Source organism: Limulus polyphemus, unplaced genomic scaffold, assembly GCF_000517525.1.
Source record: "Limulus polyphemus unplaced genomic scaffold, Limulus_polyphemus-2.1.2 Scaffold954, whole genome shotgun sequence".
Classification (NCBI taxonomy): Eukaryota; Metazoa; Arthropoda; class Merostomata; order Xiphosura; family Limulidae; genus Limulus; species Limulus polyphemus.
Window position 1 is genome coordinate 89,672 of NW_013666564.1, and position 18,904 is coordinate 108,575.

Sequence of the window (18,904 nt, forward strand, 5' to 3'; positions counted from 1 at the left end):
GATTCGGTATTCTTGTACATATAAGACGGTCAAGACGTGACGGCAATGTGTAATTGAACTGCGGACAGAGAGAGATATATTGTTGAGCACGTGAGACGTTGCTTGTGAATTATAGCGTTTGTTATAGCGCGACTGTGGAAATTAAGTGTATCGCAAAGTTGTATTTAGAAAGAATAAACCAGTTTTATCTAAGAAAAGACTTGTATCGGTAAAGTTTCTTCGGAAATAATTTTTACGGAAAATTAACTAACGAACGGAGGCGTAACAATATTGTTATAAGCTATATTTTAAAAGCTGTAACTTATATGCTAGCTAGAGGGCTCGTCACGTTAAATTCAAGTGAGTCCTAGAATATTCGGGAATATTAATGAACGAGAAGCTTTGCAAAATACGAAATACGTATAACAAGAATTAGATTACAAATACGGATGAGCCAGTAAATTGGTTAAGTTTGCAGTGAAGCATTAAAAAGATAGAGTTGTTTTATGGCCAGTAGAGTGAATGAGTCAGTGTGTTTACGTTTCTAGTTCTGTATTAGCTATCGCGTATATGGAGTTACCTTGTAAAAGTAAGTTGATTTTTACGTTGATATAATACAGGTAACGTAGCAGTAAACTTAGGCCAACAAATTATAAATCCATTTTGTTATTGTTACATGGACTAGACTTTGATTTATTTTTACTAGATGATTTTAAAGAACCCACCAGCGGAAGAACAATGTTAGAACACCTGTGTCAGAAGTGGGATTATTTTGGTGAAAATATAATAGAACTTTGACTAAACTTCAGCCATTAAAGATAACATATGCTTGTTTGTTTGTTTTAGAGCAAAGCCGCATTAGGTTGTTTGCTGTGTCCATTGCAGAGAAACGAAGTCTACTGGGGGACTTGAAGATAATGATCATGAGGTCAAAGAGTGAGAGAAAAGCATTATTTGTGATGATGAAATTATTAACACAAGATCTGGAAGAGATTTTAAAAAAATTAAAAAGGTCAATGAAGAAAGAAATAGAAAAATAAAAAATAGACCAGAAAGTTTGTTTGCAGTTGAGCACAAAGCTACATATTGGGCTATCTCTGCTGTGCCAATCACGGGTTTTGAAACCTGGTTTTTAGCGTTATAAGCCTTTAGATTTACTGTTGTTCCACCAGGGGAAGGGGCAAGACCAGGAAGAAAAAAATAGAAAATTTAAAGAAGATCAAGAAGAAAGAGATAGAAAATTTGAAATACGAAATGTGAAATTAAAAGATGAGCAGGACAAAAAATTAGAAGAAAATGACGGGAATTTAAGGGAGTAGTTAGAAGAAAAAACCTACTTATTCAAAAAGAATTAAAATTAGAAATATATTTGATTGAAGACAGGATCGATTAAGCTATAGGGGACATACAGAGAGATTACAACAATAAAACTGAATAAGTATGGTAAAGCTGTAAATACAAGATTGAAGAAGTTCAAAAGGACACCAATAAAGACAAAAGTAAAATAAATAAAGACATCATCAAGGTAGAATAGAGCATCATTGAAATAGAAAAGAGCATTGGTGACAAAATAAAACATATGGAAAATGAATTATCAAATGTGAAAACAAAATTAACTACACCCATTTCTGTATTGGCTCAAGAGTTTCAGCTTCTACAAAATATCCAGTAGGATAATGTATTTGGTCTACAGTTATTATTGGTATTGCTGTGCCATATATTACTGAAGGATCTTCCTGAAATACTCCAGCTATGACATTACCAAATCCAATTTCAGAATTTAGTTGGCTAGTTTAACATCACCCAATAAAGAAATCAATGGACTATGACGGGAAGGTGCCATGGGAGTCATGCCAGGCTCAATTAGAAATCGTTTCCAGAATGACTGAGTGAAATAATGAACGATAAGTCATCCATCTTGCTGCCTGGACAACGTTAAATAATTTTCCAGCTGAAATCCATAAAAACTATTAAGCACTGGTAGACACTTTATCCAACAGATTTAACATATCACACTAGAAAGAAGTATCCAGAGTTAAGGGTACAGAGGAAAGAAGAGACCTTAGCGAAACTTGTGGAAGATTTGAAGAGGCTTGCCCAATTAGCTTAACCAAATGGTCCTTGTGAAATAATGGATTCATTACCACATGACAAATTTATGGACACCATAACAGATAAGGATACGAGAGTTAGACTGATGCAAAGTAGGTGTACATCGTTAAAGGAAGCTCTGCAGTTGGCAATGGAACTTGGAAAGTTGAATATAAACAACTAAAGACACCACTAAAGTTATGTGATCATTAGATCAGACAATATTAAGGCATCACCTCACACTGATGATAGTATAGAAGAAAAGAAAGTATTAGGTAGACAACTAGTTCAACAGAATAGAGTAAGTAAACTGCAAGACGAGAGATATTTCAAGTATAACTTGAACGGAAATATTGGTAGGAACTGCAAACAATGGCATGTATGGAATAAGAGCTGCTCTCAACACCTACTGAAAAGAGGTAACTGTTATAGATATAGAGAACCTGACATTACAGTCAAGACTGTAAGAAATCCACAGTGGTTCATAAGCCTAAAGATAGAATCTAACCAGATCAAAGGAACAACACAGAGCTAAGGAGACATCAAAGAAAGTGGAATTAGTTTGACTTATCTGGCGAAGTTCAGCTGAAAATACTCCATCTATCACAAATGTGAAAAAAAAAATTCATTATTTGAGAAAAATCGTCCATGGGTTTATTAATGGAAAACCACGTGGTATGGTTATTTATACAGCTACAACTGTTTGACCCAGTTTGCTAATGAAAGATGGGAAATTGCCTTCAGAAATGAAGGAAGAAGAGAGATTGATGTGAACAGGTGGATATAAAGTTACAGCAAAAGCGAAGTTGGAAATTACTTTTACTGTAGGAGGCTTTTCTGTACCTCATGATGTATTTATAAAGCAGTTATGATGTAAATGGTGATAAAATTGATATTATCGAGGTGACGTGGTATAGCTGAACAGTTCATGTCGCAAGAGTAGACAAACTCCAAAGTAAGTAGGTGTTTGGAGGATAGGCAGTCCAAGCCAAAGGTCATCTACTGTGATCGTCTTTGGAAGTACGTCAGAGAGAGAGAATGGACAACTTGGTAACTCCAGATAAGAACTTGTCAGTAGAAACTCAACCTGCTTAGGACCCCGGAATTCCTGTCGAGAATACTTGGTCACCTACTCAGGAAAACTCCCACCCCCATTTCTTTACCATGAACTTCCAAAGAGAAAACCCTCCAAAAGACTTTGTGAATGGACAGTTTAATGTAGTATTTTATTGATTTTTTTTTAATTAAGATTGTTTAGAGACTTTTCAATCCAGGAGGAAAATAGCGTTATAAGCTATGTTTTGTTGTCTTAATTTAGATGTTAGCTAGGGGCGCATCACGCTAAAACAAGCGAATCTCAGAACATTCGGGAATATTAATGAACAAGAGATTTTGCAAAATAAATAGAACTAGGAGTAGATTATCAGTACGAGTGAATCAGTCAACGGAAGTATCGAAAAGATAGAGTTGTTTTCTAGGTAGTAAAGTGGATCAGTCAGTGTGTTTACATTTTTGGACCTATGTTAGCTATTGAACATATTGAGTTACTTTCTGCAAGTTAGTTGATTTTTACGTTAGTAAGTCCAGATAGAAAACTAATGATTTATTGTTACGTGAACTGGACTTTGAATTATATTCACCAGATAATTTAAAAGAACCTGCAGGAATAACAACGTTACAAAAATATTTCAGTTACAAAACAAAAACTATAAGCCGGAAACGACTAACGTTTGCTTTGCATTGGGTTATCAACTGAACTTATACTATTGACGATGTATGGATCAGTAGAGAAAAAAAAAATCGTTTTGTGTTTACAGTTCCATACTTGCAGATAACTAAGTAAAAGTTAAAATGAATTTGAATCTGTTATAAAGAACAAAGATATTCGTACAAAGAAAACTAATTTCCAAATAATAACATTTTTATTAAGAAAAATTGAATTACGTATGGTTATGATTTACATTGAGTTACGTCGTACTTGAGCATTGTTTTCCCATTTTTTAATTTTATTTATTTTTTGTTGGGAAGTTGACGTAGGTTTAGTTTGTTTCCCATGTCTAATATTACATTTAAACATTGTATATTCACCAGTTCACCAATCAGGTTATCCATTTCAAATTACTGGTCTTGGCTTTTGTATAATTTTGAGAATATCTTCTCAACTGACTATCCTTAGAAAAAAAAAGGAGAGACGCCATTACGCTTTATTTTAAATTGAAATAAATTAATAAAATTTGGTTTTATAAATATTATTTGTCAGTTAGGTGTTTATGGTTATATAGTTTCAGAAGAATTGGTACGGAAACGGGCAGAACACAACGAAGGAGAAATTTTTAGTCTTGAAGAAATTTCTTTTCATCAGCAAAATATTGAGAGGTAATTTTTTCTTCCTCTTGGAAACTAATATTGTAAATTTATAGTAAAACTGTAAGTCCAGTTATACAATAGCCCAACTTATAGTTTTCAGTAATGAAAACAAATGCTCAACGTGCAGCTGGTATGCTTGTACAGATATAAAGTAGCGTGCGATTAAAAATGAATTATATTTATAAGTGAATACTAAAATCAACACCAAATTGTTACCTGGCATTTAAATAATTAAAAGTTCTTAACCTAACTACATTTTCGCAATGGTTAACTAATTCATATAAGGACGAATCATATCAATAATAGGCTCATTTGCTTAGAAAATCAAATTAACAACTAAGACAATATCTTAAGAAATCCAGTCTATTCCAGTAATATATTCGTATGATTAGATTATTTTGAACATCATTCAAATTTCTTAATTATTATTGTTATGTTCTTAGTTATCAGTATAGTCTAAACAAAATAGTGTTGTTGTTTTTTTCTTTGGGTTAATTTATTCTATATGTATGTCTTACTCAGGATAGAATACATAGAAAAATGGTGCCGAGAACTGAAGATTCTTTACTTACAGAACAATCTTATCCCTAAAATAGGTGAGTTCATTGAAATTCAGCTATTAGAAATTTGCATATTATCACGGTCTTATAATAAAAGCAGTTAAGCTGATTTTGATTATAAAATAGAGATAGGTCAATGACTTAGTTTTTGATTTAATGGTATGTTATTAATATACAATAAAATTAAACGTCAACTATGAAATATAGAAACAATCTTTAAGATAGAAATACAATTATTTACATTTATTTTATGTCGGATCAAATAAAAAAGATGACTTTTTCCGATTGATGTTTTGAAATTTTTTGAATAAAATGTTGCACTTAAAAGTATTATTTTTTAGATTGTTAACTACATCTGAGGAAGATATCGAAATGGCATTACTGGTTCTATTATTTGTACGTTTAGTAAATGTTTATGCGAAATTATATATTACCTAAAGAAGTTAAACTTGAACGGGCGTGGGTTTCGATCCCGCTGCCCTGACTTCGTAGTACACGTTTTAAGCCTCAAATTGTCAAACCTTTTTATTTACACCGTTCACTACCAGCAGGATTCACGCGTTTTTTGTTTGTTTGTTTTAGAATTTTCGCATAAAACTGGCCGTCTCTAATTTCTAACCGACGAAAAGGAAATCGGCTATATATATTTTTACTTTTATAAAGTGATGCTTAGTGTATACTACACAATAATATTCAATTGGTATGTCGGTGTCTCTATTTCAAAACAGTTGATTGCGTCGTTTTTGTATTTATAAATACTATTTAGTATCGTCACATTGAAGAAATACTGCAGTTCCTTAGAATCCACATATTTCAATATTTTTTCAAATACTGCTTTTCCTTCTTTGTTTGCCCATTTCAATATTTCCTTCATAGTACTATTCTACATGAATAAATTTAATGCACATAATACTGTATCAATATTTCTTTTCGCGCACCTAGTTGGACTTGGTGTTTCTTCCAGTTAGCTGCCATCTTGGTGTTTTAAACACCTCCGCCTTTTTATTTTTGCCAAATACGCTTGAAATTCTTCAACAATATCGCCATAACTTCGTTATCAGTTTAATTTTCTCCTGAGCTTGTATCACTAGCAGTTACAATAAGAAAAAAAATAATATTATTTATGTTCAATATGTAACGCCGTATAGTCATCACTACTAAGTCCACTGTCATCTTTAGAATTGTCCATAATATATTCAGCCATTATGCATTTGGTCCTGGAACTCATTTCACTCACTACAAATTTACTAGAGAAGAGATTCAGAAGAAGACTAAAACTGGAATAACTTTCACTTTGGAAGAGCCAGCTTTATATATATATATATATATATATATATATATGAACGACGACTTCATATGCGCAATAGGTTACCGCATATTGTAGCATACTAACTACCTTAATGATTTTACCTGTTACAACGCTCAGTGTAAAGAACTGACGAAAAAAATGTGTGAAATCACATATATTTTTCTATGTGACGTACATAGGAGACCTCAGCAGTAATTAGTGGAATTAACTGCAATATTGACGGCAATTCTATTTAAAATTATTGCATGACTCGTACGTTATTAGGGACCCCGCAACCACAAAGTCATGGATGGACTATCAAGAAAAATTTGGTGCATAAATAGCTTTAAAATCTATTTAACAAATGTAAAAGGTCCATGCGCAATGTAACAAATGCTGGCTCTATATTATGCTGTACTCTGTTAATATAGAGTAATAATCAGTTTGAGCAGTAGCTGTTTCGTACTCAGTATAGAAAGGTCAGTAAAACACGTGCATATTGATACGAGGTTGTGTTTGTTTAAAAGCTGTGTGAAATGAAATTTGTAATGATTCAGACATACCAATATGATTAATATTGAAAATAGTGGTAGATGTCGTTTAAATTGAAGTTTAATTTGGTTTTAATGTTTGGTTTTATTGGATGTCTTCAAACATGCGCGTAAGAGTTTTCATAGTGTCTCACAAGTGAAGAATTTCCAAAATTTAAAACATATCAAACAATTGAGCCATTTTAACAGAAAATTCAAATGCGTTTTTTTTTGGATGTAAATTTTAATTGATAAATTACACTAAGTCGCAAACTTTAAACAATAAACAATTAATGGAAGCACTTGTGATTATTTCCACCTGAAAGAGAGAGAGAGTGTGTGGAATCTATATAAATATAACAGTATTGTCTGTTGTATGTCCATATAACCATTTCACAGGATGTGGATGGATCTTTGCCAAAATTGGTATGGAGGTTCATACACATTTTCAGTTTTGCATTTTGCGTCTTGCGGTTTTTATGGGCGTTTTACGTTTTTTACCACTACTTCGCCCCCGGCCCCCAGTGGCATGGCGGTATGTCTGCGGACTTACAACGCTAGAATCCGGGTTTCGATGCCCATGGTGGGCAGAGCACAGATAACCCATTGTGTAGCTTTGTGCTTAATTACAAACAAACAATACTTCGCCCCCTGTTGATGGATTTTCACCAAATTTAGCATGAAGGTTTGTTGGGTCCATACAGAGATACATGCAAAATCGTAGTTTCACATTTTAAGTTTTTGCAGTTTTCATGTACAATTACATATAAAGGAAACAACTTTTCCTGTCCTAAGATAACGTTTCATTAATCATGAATTTACAAAACAAATTTATAGGGGATGGGTACTCCAGCTAGTAATAAATAATCTCGTAAAAATGAAGATGTCACACAAGGTATCACCTTCTGTATGTTTATCATAACTTTGAACGCAATTTACTTAGCTGACCGTGCTATATGTTGCTATTTTATGCGATAGTAATAAAGGAAAACGATATGGTTGCCAACGTCGAACATCAGGACGTTAGTATTCGAACCACCTTATACCAACAACAAGTACAGTAGATGAAAAAATCACGTATCACTTATGAAACAATGGTTACCATGGATTTCAATTATTTACAGTCTCAAACTGTAACGGGTAAAGAGAAAAATATTAACCGCTAGTTCATATATATATATATATATAAGTCACGCCAGTAAATGTTCTGTTTAATTACTATTTGAACATAATTTCGCTGTTTACTAAGATGAATATCAGCAGTGTTTACAAAGTGATCCAACTAAATTTTAAAGATTATCACTACAGTGTATTGAAACATGAAGTAAAGACAAAAGGAAAATATCGCAACACATGATCTTTGTTTTTATCTTCTTCTTGGCACAGAAAATGTTGGAAGATTGAAAAAATTAGAGTACTTGAATTTGACTTTAAACAACATCACTAAAATTGAGAATCTAGAAGGTGAGGTTTAACCATTTATTTTACAATTGTAATTTAAGTGGAAGATTTTTTTTTCTTTCAAATTTGTAACTATGTATTATTTGTAGAAAGAACTTTATTAATATTTATACTAATCATTCCTTGAGAATATTTAAGTTTATATATGCTCTTAATTTATATTCATTTCAGTTTATAGTAAATTATAGATAATATATTTGAAAGTAAAGAACAACAAGAAACATCTCACAATCTACAAAATGATATGTGATAGATTTTTTTTTAAGATGTAAACCAGCTAATTATAAAATTTATTATAAAAGTAAATTTCTGTACGAAGGAATAACTCAAGAAATATATAAGGCAACTGTATAAATGGATTTTTATAAAGATTTCATATGAGTTTATAAACTACAAAGTATGTTTAAAAAAGCAGTGAATCAGACATAATTTAAACGTTATTTATGAACGACAGCTTGGAAATTGTTTGAGTTAATTATAGAAACATTATTATTATTTTCATTATTGCACGAGCCTAAGAATTAAATTTGCTTGTATATTTTCTTCTGTCAAGTTCCATTACAGTCTTGCTTATATCTTATTTTTGTAAGTTGAACAAAGTTTTCTTGTTACTGTTTTTATTTTTTACATGATACACTAAAGTATTAATTCACCTAATAGATGTTTGTAATATAACTTTTCAAAGGATGTGAATCACTTAAGAAACTAGATCTAACGTTGAATTTTATCGCCGAGTTAACAAGCGTGGAAAGCCTGCGTGGGAATTATAACTTACGTGAGCTGTAAGTTACATTCTCTTCTTTTGCTATAAAATTATACATTTTGAAGTCTATCTGCATATTCAAGAACAACTTTGTGTAAATTTTTATTATGTATACAGCTTATGTATAAGCTTGTGATGTATTCAGAGGGTTGCTATATTATCTCGTATTTCATAAAACTGTTCATAAATAGATTTTATTGTACCTCTAAATAGCATACACTGTATATATAGGCGCGCACACACACACACACACATTTAAAGGTAGATATACTAATTAAAAAATTTAAAATTTGCGATCTTGAGAACGTAAGAATATATAATGGAGTACACAAATGACCAATATATTTATAACAGTAACTTACTAAAGATTAAAACCTTATACAAATATATATATAGTGTCACCAGTTGCCACCAGAAGACAAGTGAGAAACGCACACCTGTATGTGTGGAAATGAAATAAAAAATGTCAGAAGTAATCCAGAGTGTAAATGAGCTTACCCACCAGTGAGAAAACAAGAGGGGAATGAAATTCATATTTATATTAAGTATTATTTTTAATTAAAAAATTATTGTAAAGAACCAAACCAAACAAGATGAGCCTGTCACAGAAGTGTCGGTGGGTCAGCGGAAAGTTTATAGACTTACCACGCTAAAATCTGGGGTTCGCTTCCCTCTGGTGGACAGAGCGCAATTTACCTACTGGGGAGCTTTGTGTTAAAACAAACTTTTACAGAAAGTAAACTCAAGATTTAACTAAGATAACGCACTGAAACTATATGAGATGTTAGATATATATATATTTGAGCATTGACGTATGAGTTGCATATCCAAGAAGGAGAAATATATGTTTAAGTTGACAGATAGAGCGCAGGAGATGCAGTTGATCACGTCTTTTTTTTTCTTTTCCTTAGTTTGTTCAGGCCTGTACTGAAAGCATTTAAGACTAAGCTTTACATCTATGAGTTGGTTGTAATGTGCATGTTTTCTTAGTTTTTATTGTTTCCAATTTCTTTCTTTGGTCAAGAGACCAATTTGAGGATATATAGATAGTGGTCAGAAAGGGCAAAAGGCAGAAACAAGAAGAAGAATTTTATAGAATTGTTTTCCCAGAAAACTGTAAATTGAGGACTCTGTATACAAGAAGGGCATATTAGACTGACCTCATCTGGAATTATAAATTATAGTAATATTGCTTAGCTTCTTGTTCGCTGCAGCTGAAGAACGAGCACGAGCTTTCATCACTGATACCTATATATCTATAACATGTAAAAAAATACCTTGTTACTGTAGTTCGAATTAAGTGCGCGAGCTGATTTGGAGTTAGTGACTCCTGTTCGCCAGGCACAAAAATACATATCTATCTGATTTGTATACAAGTTATTATTCACTGCAAGGATTGTATGTTCATAACGTTAGCCCAACTGTTTCTTTTGTTACTTTATTCTATTTTAGGTGAGATACTTAAAGTTATATATTTCAGTATATAACTGCGACATTACGGTCATCTCATTTTGCCTCGTATAAACTTTCTTCTAACTATAAATTGTACAACATTCAATATATATGCTAAATTTGAATAATTTATCAACGGTTGTAGGATCGTAAAACGTCATTCAAAAGTACTGTTGTCTGTGTTTGTTTGTTTTTTAATTTTGCGCAAAACTATTCGAGGGCTATCTGCACTAGCTGTCCCTAATTTTAAAATGATAGACTAGAAGGAAGGCAGCTAGTCAACACCACTCACCGACAACTCTTGAGCTACTCTTCACCAGCAAATTGTGAGATTGACTGTCACTTCATAATGCCCCCATAGCTGAAAAAGCATGTTCAGGAACAGGATAAGAAAAAATTATTAGACTAGACATTAAACGAGGATTACTGCAGTAACTGTGAAAACGTATTTATATATTACTTTAAAACAATTATGTAAAGAAAATAAGTGGACTGCAAATAAAAACTTATAGAATATAAATATATAGGGAAAGAGATAGGGATAAATAAATTCATTGTATATATAGATAGAGATACCAAAGAATACATTTATGTTAAATTTGAATTAGAGGGGAGCAAGCAACATAAATAACTGATATTTCATAATTTATGTGTGGTTTCATATTATAATCTTAAGCTTACGTGATAGCTATTCAGAATCCTCACAAAAGTTTTGTGATTGTAAGTTAAATATAAATATTTTTTTTGAGGTTTGTTATACAACAAGAATGAGAAATCATTATATTGTTGATGTTAAAATGAAGTATTCACTTCTTTTTTTAATAATATATGCAGGTATCTTACTGGCAACCCTTGCACGAACCTAAAGGATTATCGAGCTTTTGTTGTTGCCACTTTACCGCAGTTACAGGTTAGTAATACTGAAGTATAATTATCAATTATAATATTAAGATATTTGTATTTAAGTGTCCAGTGTAGAAATATTAAGCAAAGTGACACAATTAGTCAGTGATGCCCGTGTGACTTCAACGTGATTGAACTATTTTTCATAATATGCACGTCTGAAGGATTGACGTCGGCTTTCGCTAACAAATTTATCAAAATTCTTATACACTCGTGACATTGCCTTGCATATTTTGCAATACAACAAACAACTGCTTCCTTCCCCCCAATGGCTCAGCGATAACTTTGAGGGCTTATAACGATAAAATTCGCGTTTCAGTACTCGCGGTGGCCACAGTACTGATAGCTTTGAGGTGAACAACAAACAAACAAATTACTTCCGTGAGACAGAAATTACATCAACCTGCTTTTATCAGAAGACACATGTTCACCTCTCTAGTGGATATATGGCATTTTGATTTAAATATTTATAAGTGAAATACACATTGCAGTGTGTACACGAGTCAGTTTCTTCCAGTTTATATCCGACTTTAGTGTTTATTTGTTTGTAAGAAGCCAAAACGACGTATTTCGTTTTTATACGACATTTCCCTTCCTAAACCATAGCAACTGATACGATCGTAAAGTTCGGCAAACGTGACTATCTCGTAAATTAATGTGTTCCTACAGCGAAATGTCTTGTGACCTGATGTAACAGTTTTTCAGAATAAATAAAGCGATTTGAAAGGACATTGTTTAATGCCTCACAAATACAAAGTAAAAAAAAAAAGAAGGTGATGTCCGCTTTGATGAAAAAAAAATTGTACCAATAGCAGCATTCAAAAATGGAAAGAAACAATTCTCCAGTATGTGAGTTCAGCGACTATTTTCTCTGAGAAGGAAAAGGGACTATGTACACTTCTTACAAAAATTAAAGGTTAATGAGCTTTGTATGTTTTAGGTCAGAAATGGCTATCAAATTTAGCATGCTTATTGTAGACGATTACATTAATCCTACATAGATTTTGGAAATTTATGCACCAATGATTATTTACGTAATAAGCCTTTATGAAAACATGATCCAAATTCTGTAAAGCAAAAAAAAAACAACTAGTTTTGATTGATTAGGAAAGATGTTTACCGTTGAGATAATGCTAGGTTTGAGGATCTATCTATTTATTTATTTATTTTTTTTTTTGCTGGTATTAACATTTTCAAAGAGTGTGCAAGCTGTGTTCGACCACTTAACTGAAACTGAAATTTGCAGAGCTGTCACACTGCTTCAAGAGGGCTGCATCCATCCCGAGGTGGCACAAGTCATGGATGTGGCACAATATGTGGTCAGTAGATTGTGGCACAGATACCAGACCACAGGAGAATGCATCAGAGGATCAGGCCAAGGTCGCAGAATAGCTGCAGGTGCAATAAATGACGAAATCTGCGGAATGTATCCCTTAGAAACCGTACCAACAGCGCTAGGAGCCTCAGGAACGAGCTTTATCAAACCACTGGAGTGCTTGTATGGTGCTCAACGGTTAAGAACCAGTTCCGTGAGGTTGGGCTCATGTCCAAGATACTATTTAGAGTTCCTGTACTAACCACAAGGTACTGAAAAGTTCGGCTGGCATTTACCCAGGAACATGTCACCTGGACCATTCAGCAATGGACCCCTGTACTGTTCACAAATGAGAGCACGTTCTATGTATTCTCAAGCGATCAATGTTTGAGGATCTGGAGACGTGAAGGAGAGTGATGTTTGGCCTGCAACATTGTCCACCATAATGCCTTTTGGGGTGGTTCAATCATGGTCTGAGATAGCATCTGTGCAGGGTCGTACAGACCCCTGTGTGGTAGTTGGAGGAATCCTAACAACAAGACGTTACATGGATTAGACCTTGCTACACATTATTCGCCCCTTTGCTGGTTCCGTCGGAGATGAATTCGTGTATCAGCAGGATAACACCCGTTCTCACATCGCTAGGATCACACAGCAATTTTTCCAAGATGAAAGAATAGAGGTACTGGACTGGCTTGCAAAGTCGCTGGACCTACATCCGATTGAGTATGCATGAGACTTGCTAGGGAGAGCAGTTAGAAAGAGACAACCTGCTCCTACGATTGTCCAGGAGCTCAATGCTGCTCTCACCCAGAAGTGGACTTCATTCAAAAGTCACTGAATTTCAAAATGTGCACAACCATTTGTAGACATCATGTAGGATTCAGTCAATAGGTCAAGCTTGTTAAACTTCCGAAAGAAGTTTATTTATAATGGGAGTGGGCCAGTTTAGAGATCTTGAATCTAAGTCAGGCACAATTCTGACATTTTCCACGCTCTATGGTAATATAATCGAATGAAGGCTTGAACAGTACAAATTAATTATATTTATGTAAGTAGATTTTGATATGGAAAGACATTTTGCGCTTAGAGAATCGTTTTTCAAATCAGCAAACAAAATGCAGAAGTGTTTGGCTGTTTTGTAGTTAATCTATTGTGGGTGGCATTTTCTACCCAAACATCTTTTGGTAGCACACAAAAAGAAAGTTTATGAGACCATTAATATTGTGATGTAGTGGTCTAGCACTCTAGCTAACTGTTTTCCCTGTGATATTTACTCAACTGATAATAAAAGTCTTATATTATAAGTGACTGTAAAAGTTAGGCTTCTGTAAATGTCACCATAAGTTTCCATATCTGCTAGAAGCACTTTTAAAAATGAGTACAATGTTTGTCACGAATATGTTGTTTATACATTTATTTTTCTGCTTTTATTTTTCTTGTAAGAGTAACAAATGTTTCAACAGTTACCTTGTACGCTTAAAGATAAGTAGAGGAGAAAATAGGAGAGTGAGTGAAAAAACGAAAGGTTTTCTTAAAATACTCGACCTATATATTCATCGCAATATTATCCTTAATCATGACACATTTCACAGTTTCATTTGTTGGCATCGGGAAGCGAAAAACAGGATCTCCAGCTATGGTGGTTCGAAAAAGTTCGTGTATTTTCTTATATAAACACGCGCATTAAAATTGTATCAACAAAACATATATTCTTATTTACACCATTTTGACGTTCGTTAAAAAATTACAAACGTTATTGTTGATAAAGAAATGGTGGTTTTAAGATTTTATACTATGGTAACAATTCCAAAGTACAGAAATACTTAATCGCTATGATTTTTACACGCGCTGTCCCTTTGACTGTGTTCGTGTATATGCGTATTTATATGAATCCCATGGTACAGGATGATATCATGTGTTAGCTATCCCCTTAGTACGTAAATTTTTCAAAATTTATATTTCTCTTCCAGTTCAGTTTGGACGCAGGGAGACGTTCAACGAAACAACTTTACTTACACTGTTGTACACGAGATTCGACTCCTTTATTGTATTGATTGCATATTAGGTGTGTTCTATTACAAGGACGATAGCAGTTACTTCACCGTGATATTTCAAGATAGACTGCTGTCTTTTTATGTCGTTGAATAGGGTAACAGCCCAAGACAAAATTAAATAATAGGTTGAATAATCGCCAAGGTTTTATACATTTTTATTTAAAGAAGGATAGCGTTTTGAGCTAGCGCTCTTCGTCAGATCGTACAGTTTATTTTCATCGCATATGCAGGTAAACTATATTTGTCTTTTTAACAACCCAAGACATCCATACTAGAATGAATGTGGCTCTCGGTCACGTGTGTTAAGTGCAGTATACAAGCAACTTGATTGCGTTTGTATTAATCTGTTTGAATATATAAAGCCATGTTCTCCTCTGTAAAGCAGAATTCCTGCCAGTTTTTTCAGAGAGTTTAGTTTTTTCTACAGACTTAACTTTAGCTACATTTTAAGGTTGTGTTCCATAGTCCCTGGTGGGTCAGTGCCAAGTTTACAAACTTACAACGCTAAAATCCGGATTTCGAATCCTCGCAGTGAAAACAACAGATTGCTCACTGTAGCTTTGCTTTAAAACAAATGGCGTTCCTTAGCTTAAAGTTAACTTTGTTTTATTTTAACATTTGAGAAGTTGGGTGCCTTTGCAGATTATCTGTAGCATGCGAATGGTAAAACCTACTTTGCAATGGTGTCAGTAGACCACAAAAACATCCTTATTGACAAATTTGTTAAGAGACATCCGAGTGATAACATGAGGCACCATATCGTGAGGGAAGTAGTATCTGTGGCAATGATATTTGCAGTGGTCACCTCAAACAAATAGCAGGAGAGGAGATAAATGACAGCAGCATCAGCCATTGAGCCTCTCATATATGATCTCCTGTTGAGCTCGGTTTCCTTGAAGTATGCTTTAGTGGAAAATCCCATCACAAGATTTTGATATTTTGTTGGATACCAATGCCAGCAATTGTGGAATCTGGCATTGCTGTTACAATTATAGGATGGGGCTGAATGAACGATAGCATACTTGGGTCATACACTTACAGCTCCTGAACGCAAATACTGCACGATAAAGAAAGAACTGTTTTCAGTTATTGTCTTTATTAAGCACTGCTAACATTATTTGTATGGTAGAAAGTTCAACCACTGAGTGGATCATGCATTTTTAAAGTGGCTCATAAACCTTAAAAATCTGAATAAGATATATGCATTATGGATTGCAACATTGCAAGATCATGGGACGGTGATATGACATTGTCCAGGAGGGAAACACAGAAATGCAAATTGACTATCTCACCACATGTCCATCCATTTACTGTCCTGATTCAGGATACATTGTTGAAGTTAAAAGCTACTTCAGTTGTCATGATACCATAGAATAGGTAGTTCCACTGGTGACTGGATTCCAAAATTTACATCTCAAAAGCTAGCTTTTAAAGGAGCAATTGAGGGATCAAGAACTAGTGTGGGTGCTTCTTACCATGCAACAAGGAAACATAGAGCTAGCACAGTTTGTGGCACAAGTATGAGCAGTTCCTGATGTGTGATAAGATGTTGTAATTAATTCTATCAACCACTTAGTCATTGGTATCAGCCTCTGTTGCAGCTAGTGATCCAACCAACCTTGATGCAGCACGTTTTCAAGCCTTTGCATGATGCAAAGACTGGAGGCCACCAAGGTGTCACTTGTACTAGTGCTGTTGTCTTGTTAGAATTCTACTGGCTATATTTGAATCGTGACATCTAGTGCTGATGCAAGGACTACACACACACACACATGTAGCCTAGAAGAAATCTGGCCCAGACTGGGAAAACTCCAGCAAAGAATTGTTGGTTTACCTTCCAGAGATTAGCCCTGAATATTTCTTATCCTCTCCCTGAGACCGAGCAACATATTTGATTTGTACTGCTCAGTATCAATTACTAAGTGGGCAAAGGCATACCGTAGATCAACACTTTATGATGTGTTGGCAAAGCAATTGATAACACATTTTGGTACCCCTTAAGAAATTCACATGGATCAGAGAACTAATTTGAATAGCTAGTTATTCTCTGAGTCGAACACAGTATTGGAGATCATGAACAGATGCACTTCACCTTATCATCCTTAGGTCATTTGGCAGAATGGGTGATAAAAACTGTTAAGTATATGCTTGCTGTATTTGTTGATTCTGGTCAAACTGACTGGGATGAATAGATAATGAACAGAGATCGACTGGATGTTTCCAAACATGAGTATGAGCTAGCCTACATCCTAGCTCGGAAGTACCACAGTGTCCACAAATCTATGTGGAGTGGCTGAAAATGACACTTATAGATGCTCACGAGTTTGTGCACTAGGAACTGGAAAAAGCTGTCATATGGCCGAAGAGATGCTATGATAAATCTGTGAAGGAAAAGATTTTTCCGTGTAGAGATAAGTTTGGCTGTGGTATGTGTCTGCAGCATGAAAGAAACTCAATTGCATTTGGATTAGTCCATGCCTAGTCCTTTGACTAGTTGGTTCATTGACATACAAGATAAAGAGTTCATGGGGTATGCACAGGTGTATCCAGCATGAGGATAAACTGCAACCTTATGTCATAGATGAAACTCTTTTGCTCTAGTGAGACCAGGAATCAGACTCTGGAACAAATGAGTCACGGGAAGATGAAGATATTGTTATAGAACATCTCAGCTCAGTTGATGTCATTCATAAGTGTTGTACAACACAAAATGAAATTAGTCATTGAGAACACAACCAGTAGATAACCTTTGAATGAGAATGCAAGAATTTTAATCAGAATGTTAAGACCTCGAGTTATGATTATCTGAGGTTACTGGTCTGTGAGGCATTATTTGAAGAAACAGTGCATCTGTTGTTTTCATTAATCAATGTGTGGGAATGTTTCAGTTTTGACATTGAAACATTCGACATGTAGTGAATTTTATGGAAATAGATAAGAGTAATAGCTAGACTTATGTCACACGTGCTAACTGGATTGAGCTGAAATGTCAGTGAGTAAAATTAAATTATCTGTAAAGAATAACATGGAGTATAAAAAGGTAAACTTAGTATACTCTTTATGTTTTATTTGATTATATGAAATATTGTCGATCGTGTTGATTGTAATATTTAAAAACTACACACAACTTTATGAATATATTCTTAACATTTTCCAGTACAAGACCAGTTATAATTCATGTAGTATGCCAGAAACGAGAAATAACACCTTGTCGCTAAGTGTAGCCACTCTCCTTTATGCTGAACTTGTAACTGAAAAAAACAGTAAAGAAGGCAAGATGATGCTGTTGGTAAATTTCTTCAGTCTAAAAAGTTAATTTAATACCCACGTGATATTTGATCTATTTTGGTTACTAGTGTGGGTACCCAACTCTGCAGTCTTGCCTTCCCCATTTATTTCCTACCGGACTAAGGCTCTGTTTTGTGTAGTAGCCAGACAGTAGTGTTTTCCAGGATAGCTGTAGAACCTCGTCATGGCCATGACGACCTCACAGAGCATAGCTGAGACTTTGGTCAAACTTGAGATCCGAGAATGTTTGCAAGCTGTCATGTTCTAAAATCAGGTTAAGTATGAGCACAGGTAATCTTGTGGACAAGGAGCTTGACCACAAGTTTATTTTTGATTTTCATACTCTAGTCCTGAAGAGAATTTTAGAATGAAATGAAACTATTTAATTTAAAGAAAATCGAGGATATCAATGAGCCTCTTCGGTCCAGATAGGGTTAAAAGCGTTCTTTCCAATATAATGCTTTTTATGAAAACACTCTTACACAGTATTTATAAATTCTAACGTTTGATTGTCGTTAGTATTTTTTACTCGACAATATTCTTGTGCAATTCGGCCAACATGTTTTCCAAAAAGTACAACGAATACCAACAGCAGGTAACTCCAACCCGTTAATTCATTTAGTTGAGTGAAAAATTCAACAGCATTCTTGCTACCAGTTATGAGTTTAAAAGTTTTGCAGAATAACATGACCTTTTCAAAACTTTTACGTCTAGACTTTAATTTCATAGAAATTGTTTAAGGTAATATTGTTACGTCTCTGGTCGTTGGTTAATTTTCCGTAGAAATTCTTTCCGAAAAAACTTCAGCGATACAAGTCCTCTCTCAAATAAAACTTGTTTATTCTTTCTC

At 34.2% G+C, this 18,904-nt stretch overlaps 1 protein-coding gene across 1 annotated transcript in view; it reads left to right on the top strand.

The window, feature by feature from the left end:
- Positions 1–2,110: 2,110 nt before the first annotated feature.
- Positions 2,111–18,904, top strand: part of LOC106461420 (protein tilB homolog) — a 33,691-nt gene continuing 16,897 nt past the window's right edge. The window contains exons 1-6 of the mRNA XM_022388370.1: positions 2,111–2,183; positions 4,353–4,446; positions 4,960–5,033; positions 8,202–8,279; positions 8,962–9,058; positions 11,326–11,401. Of these exons, the coding sequence (XP_022244078.1) occupies positions 2,111–2,183; positions 4,353–4,446; positions 4,960–5,033; positions 8,202–8,279; positions 8,962–9,058; positions 11,326–11,401 (492 nt within the window). The remainder of the gene's footprint in view (positions 2,184–4,352; positions 4,447–4,959; positions 5,034–8,201; positions 8,280–8,961; positions 9,059–11,325; positions 11,402–18,904) is intronic.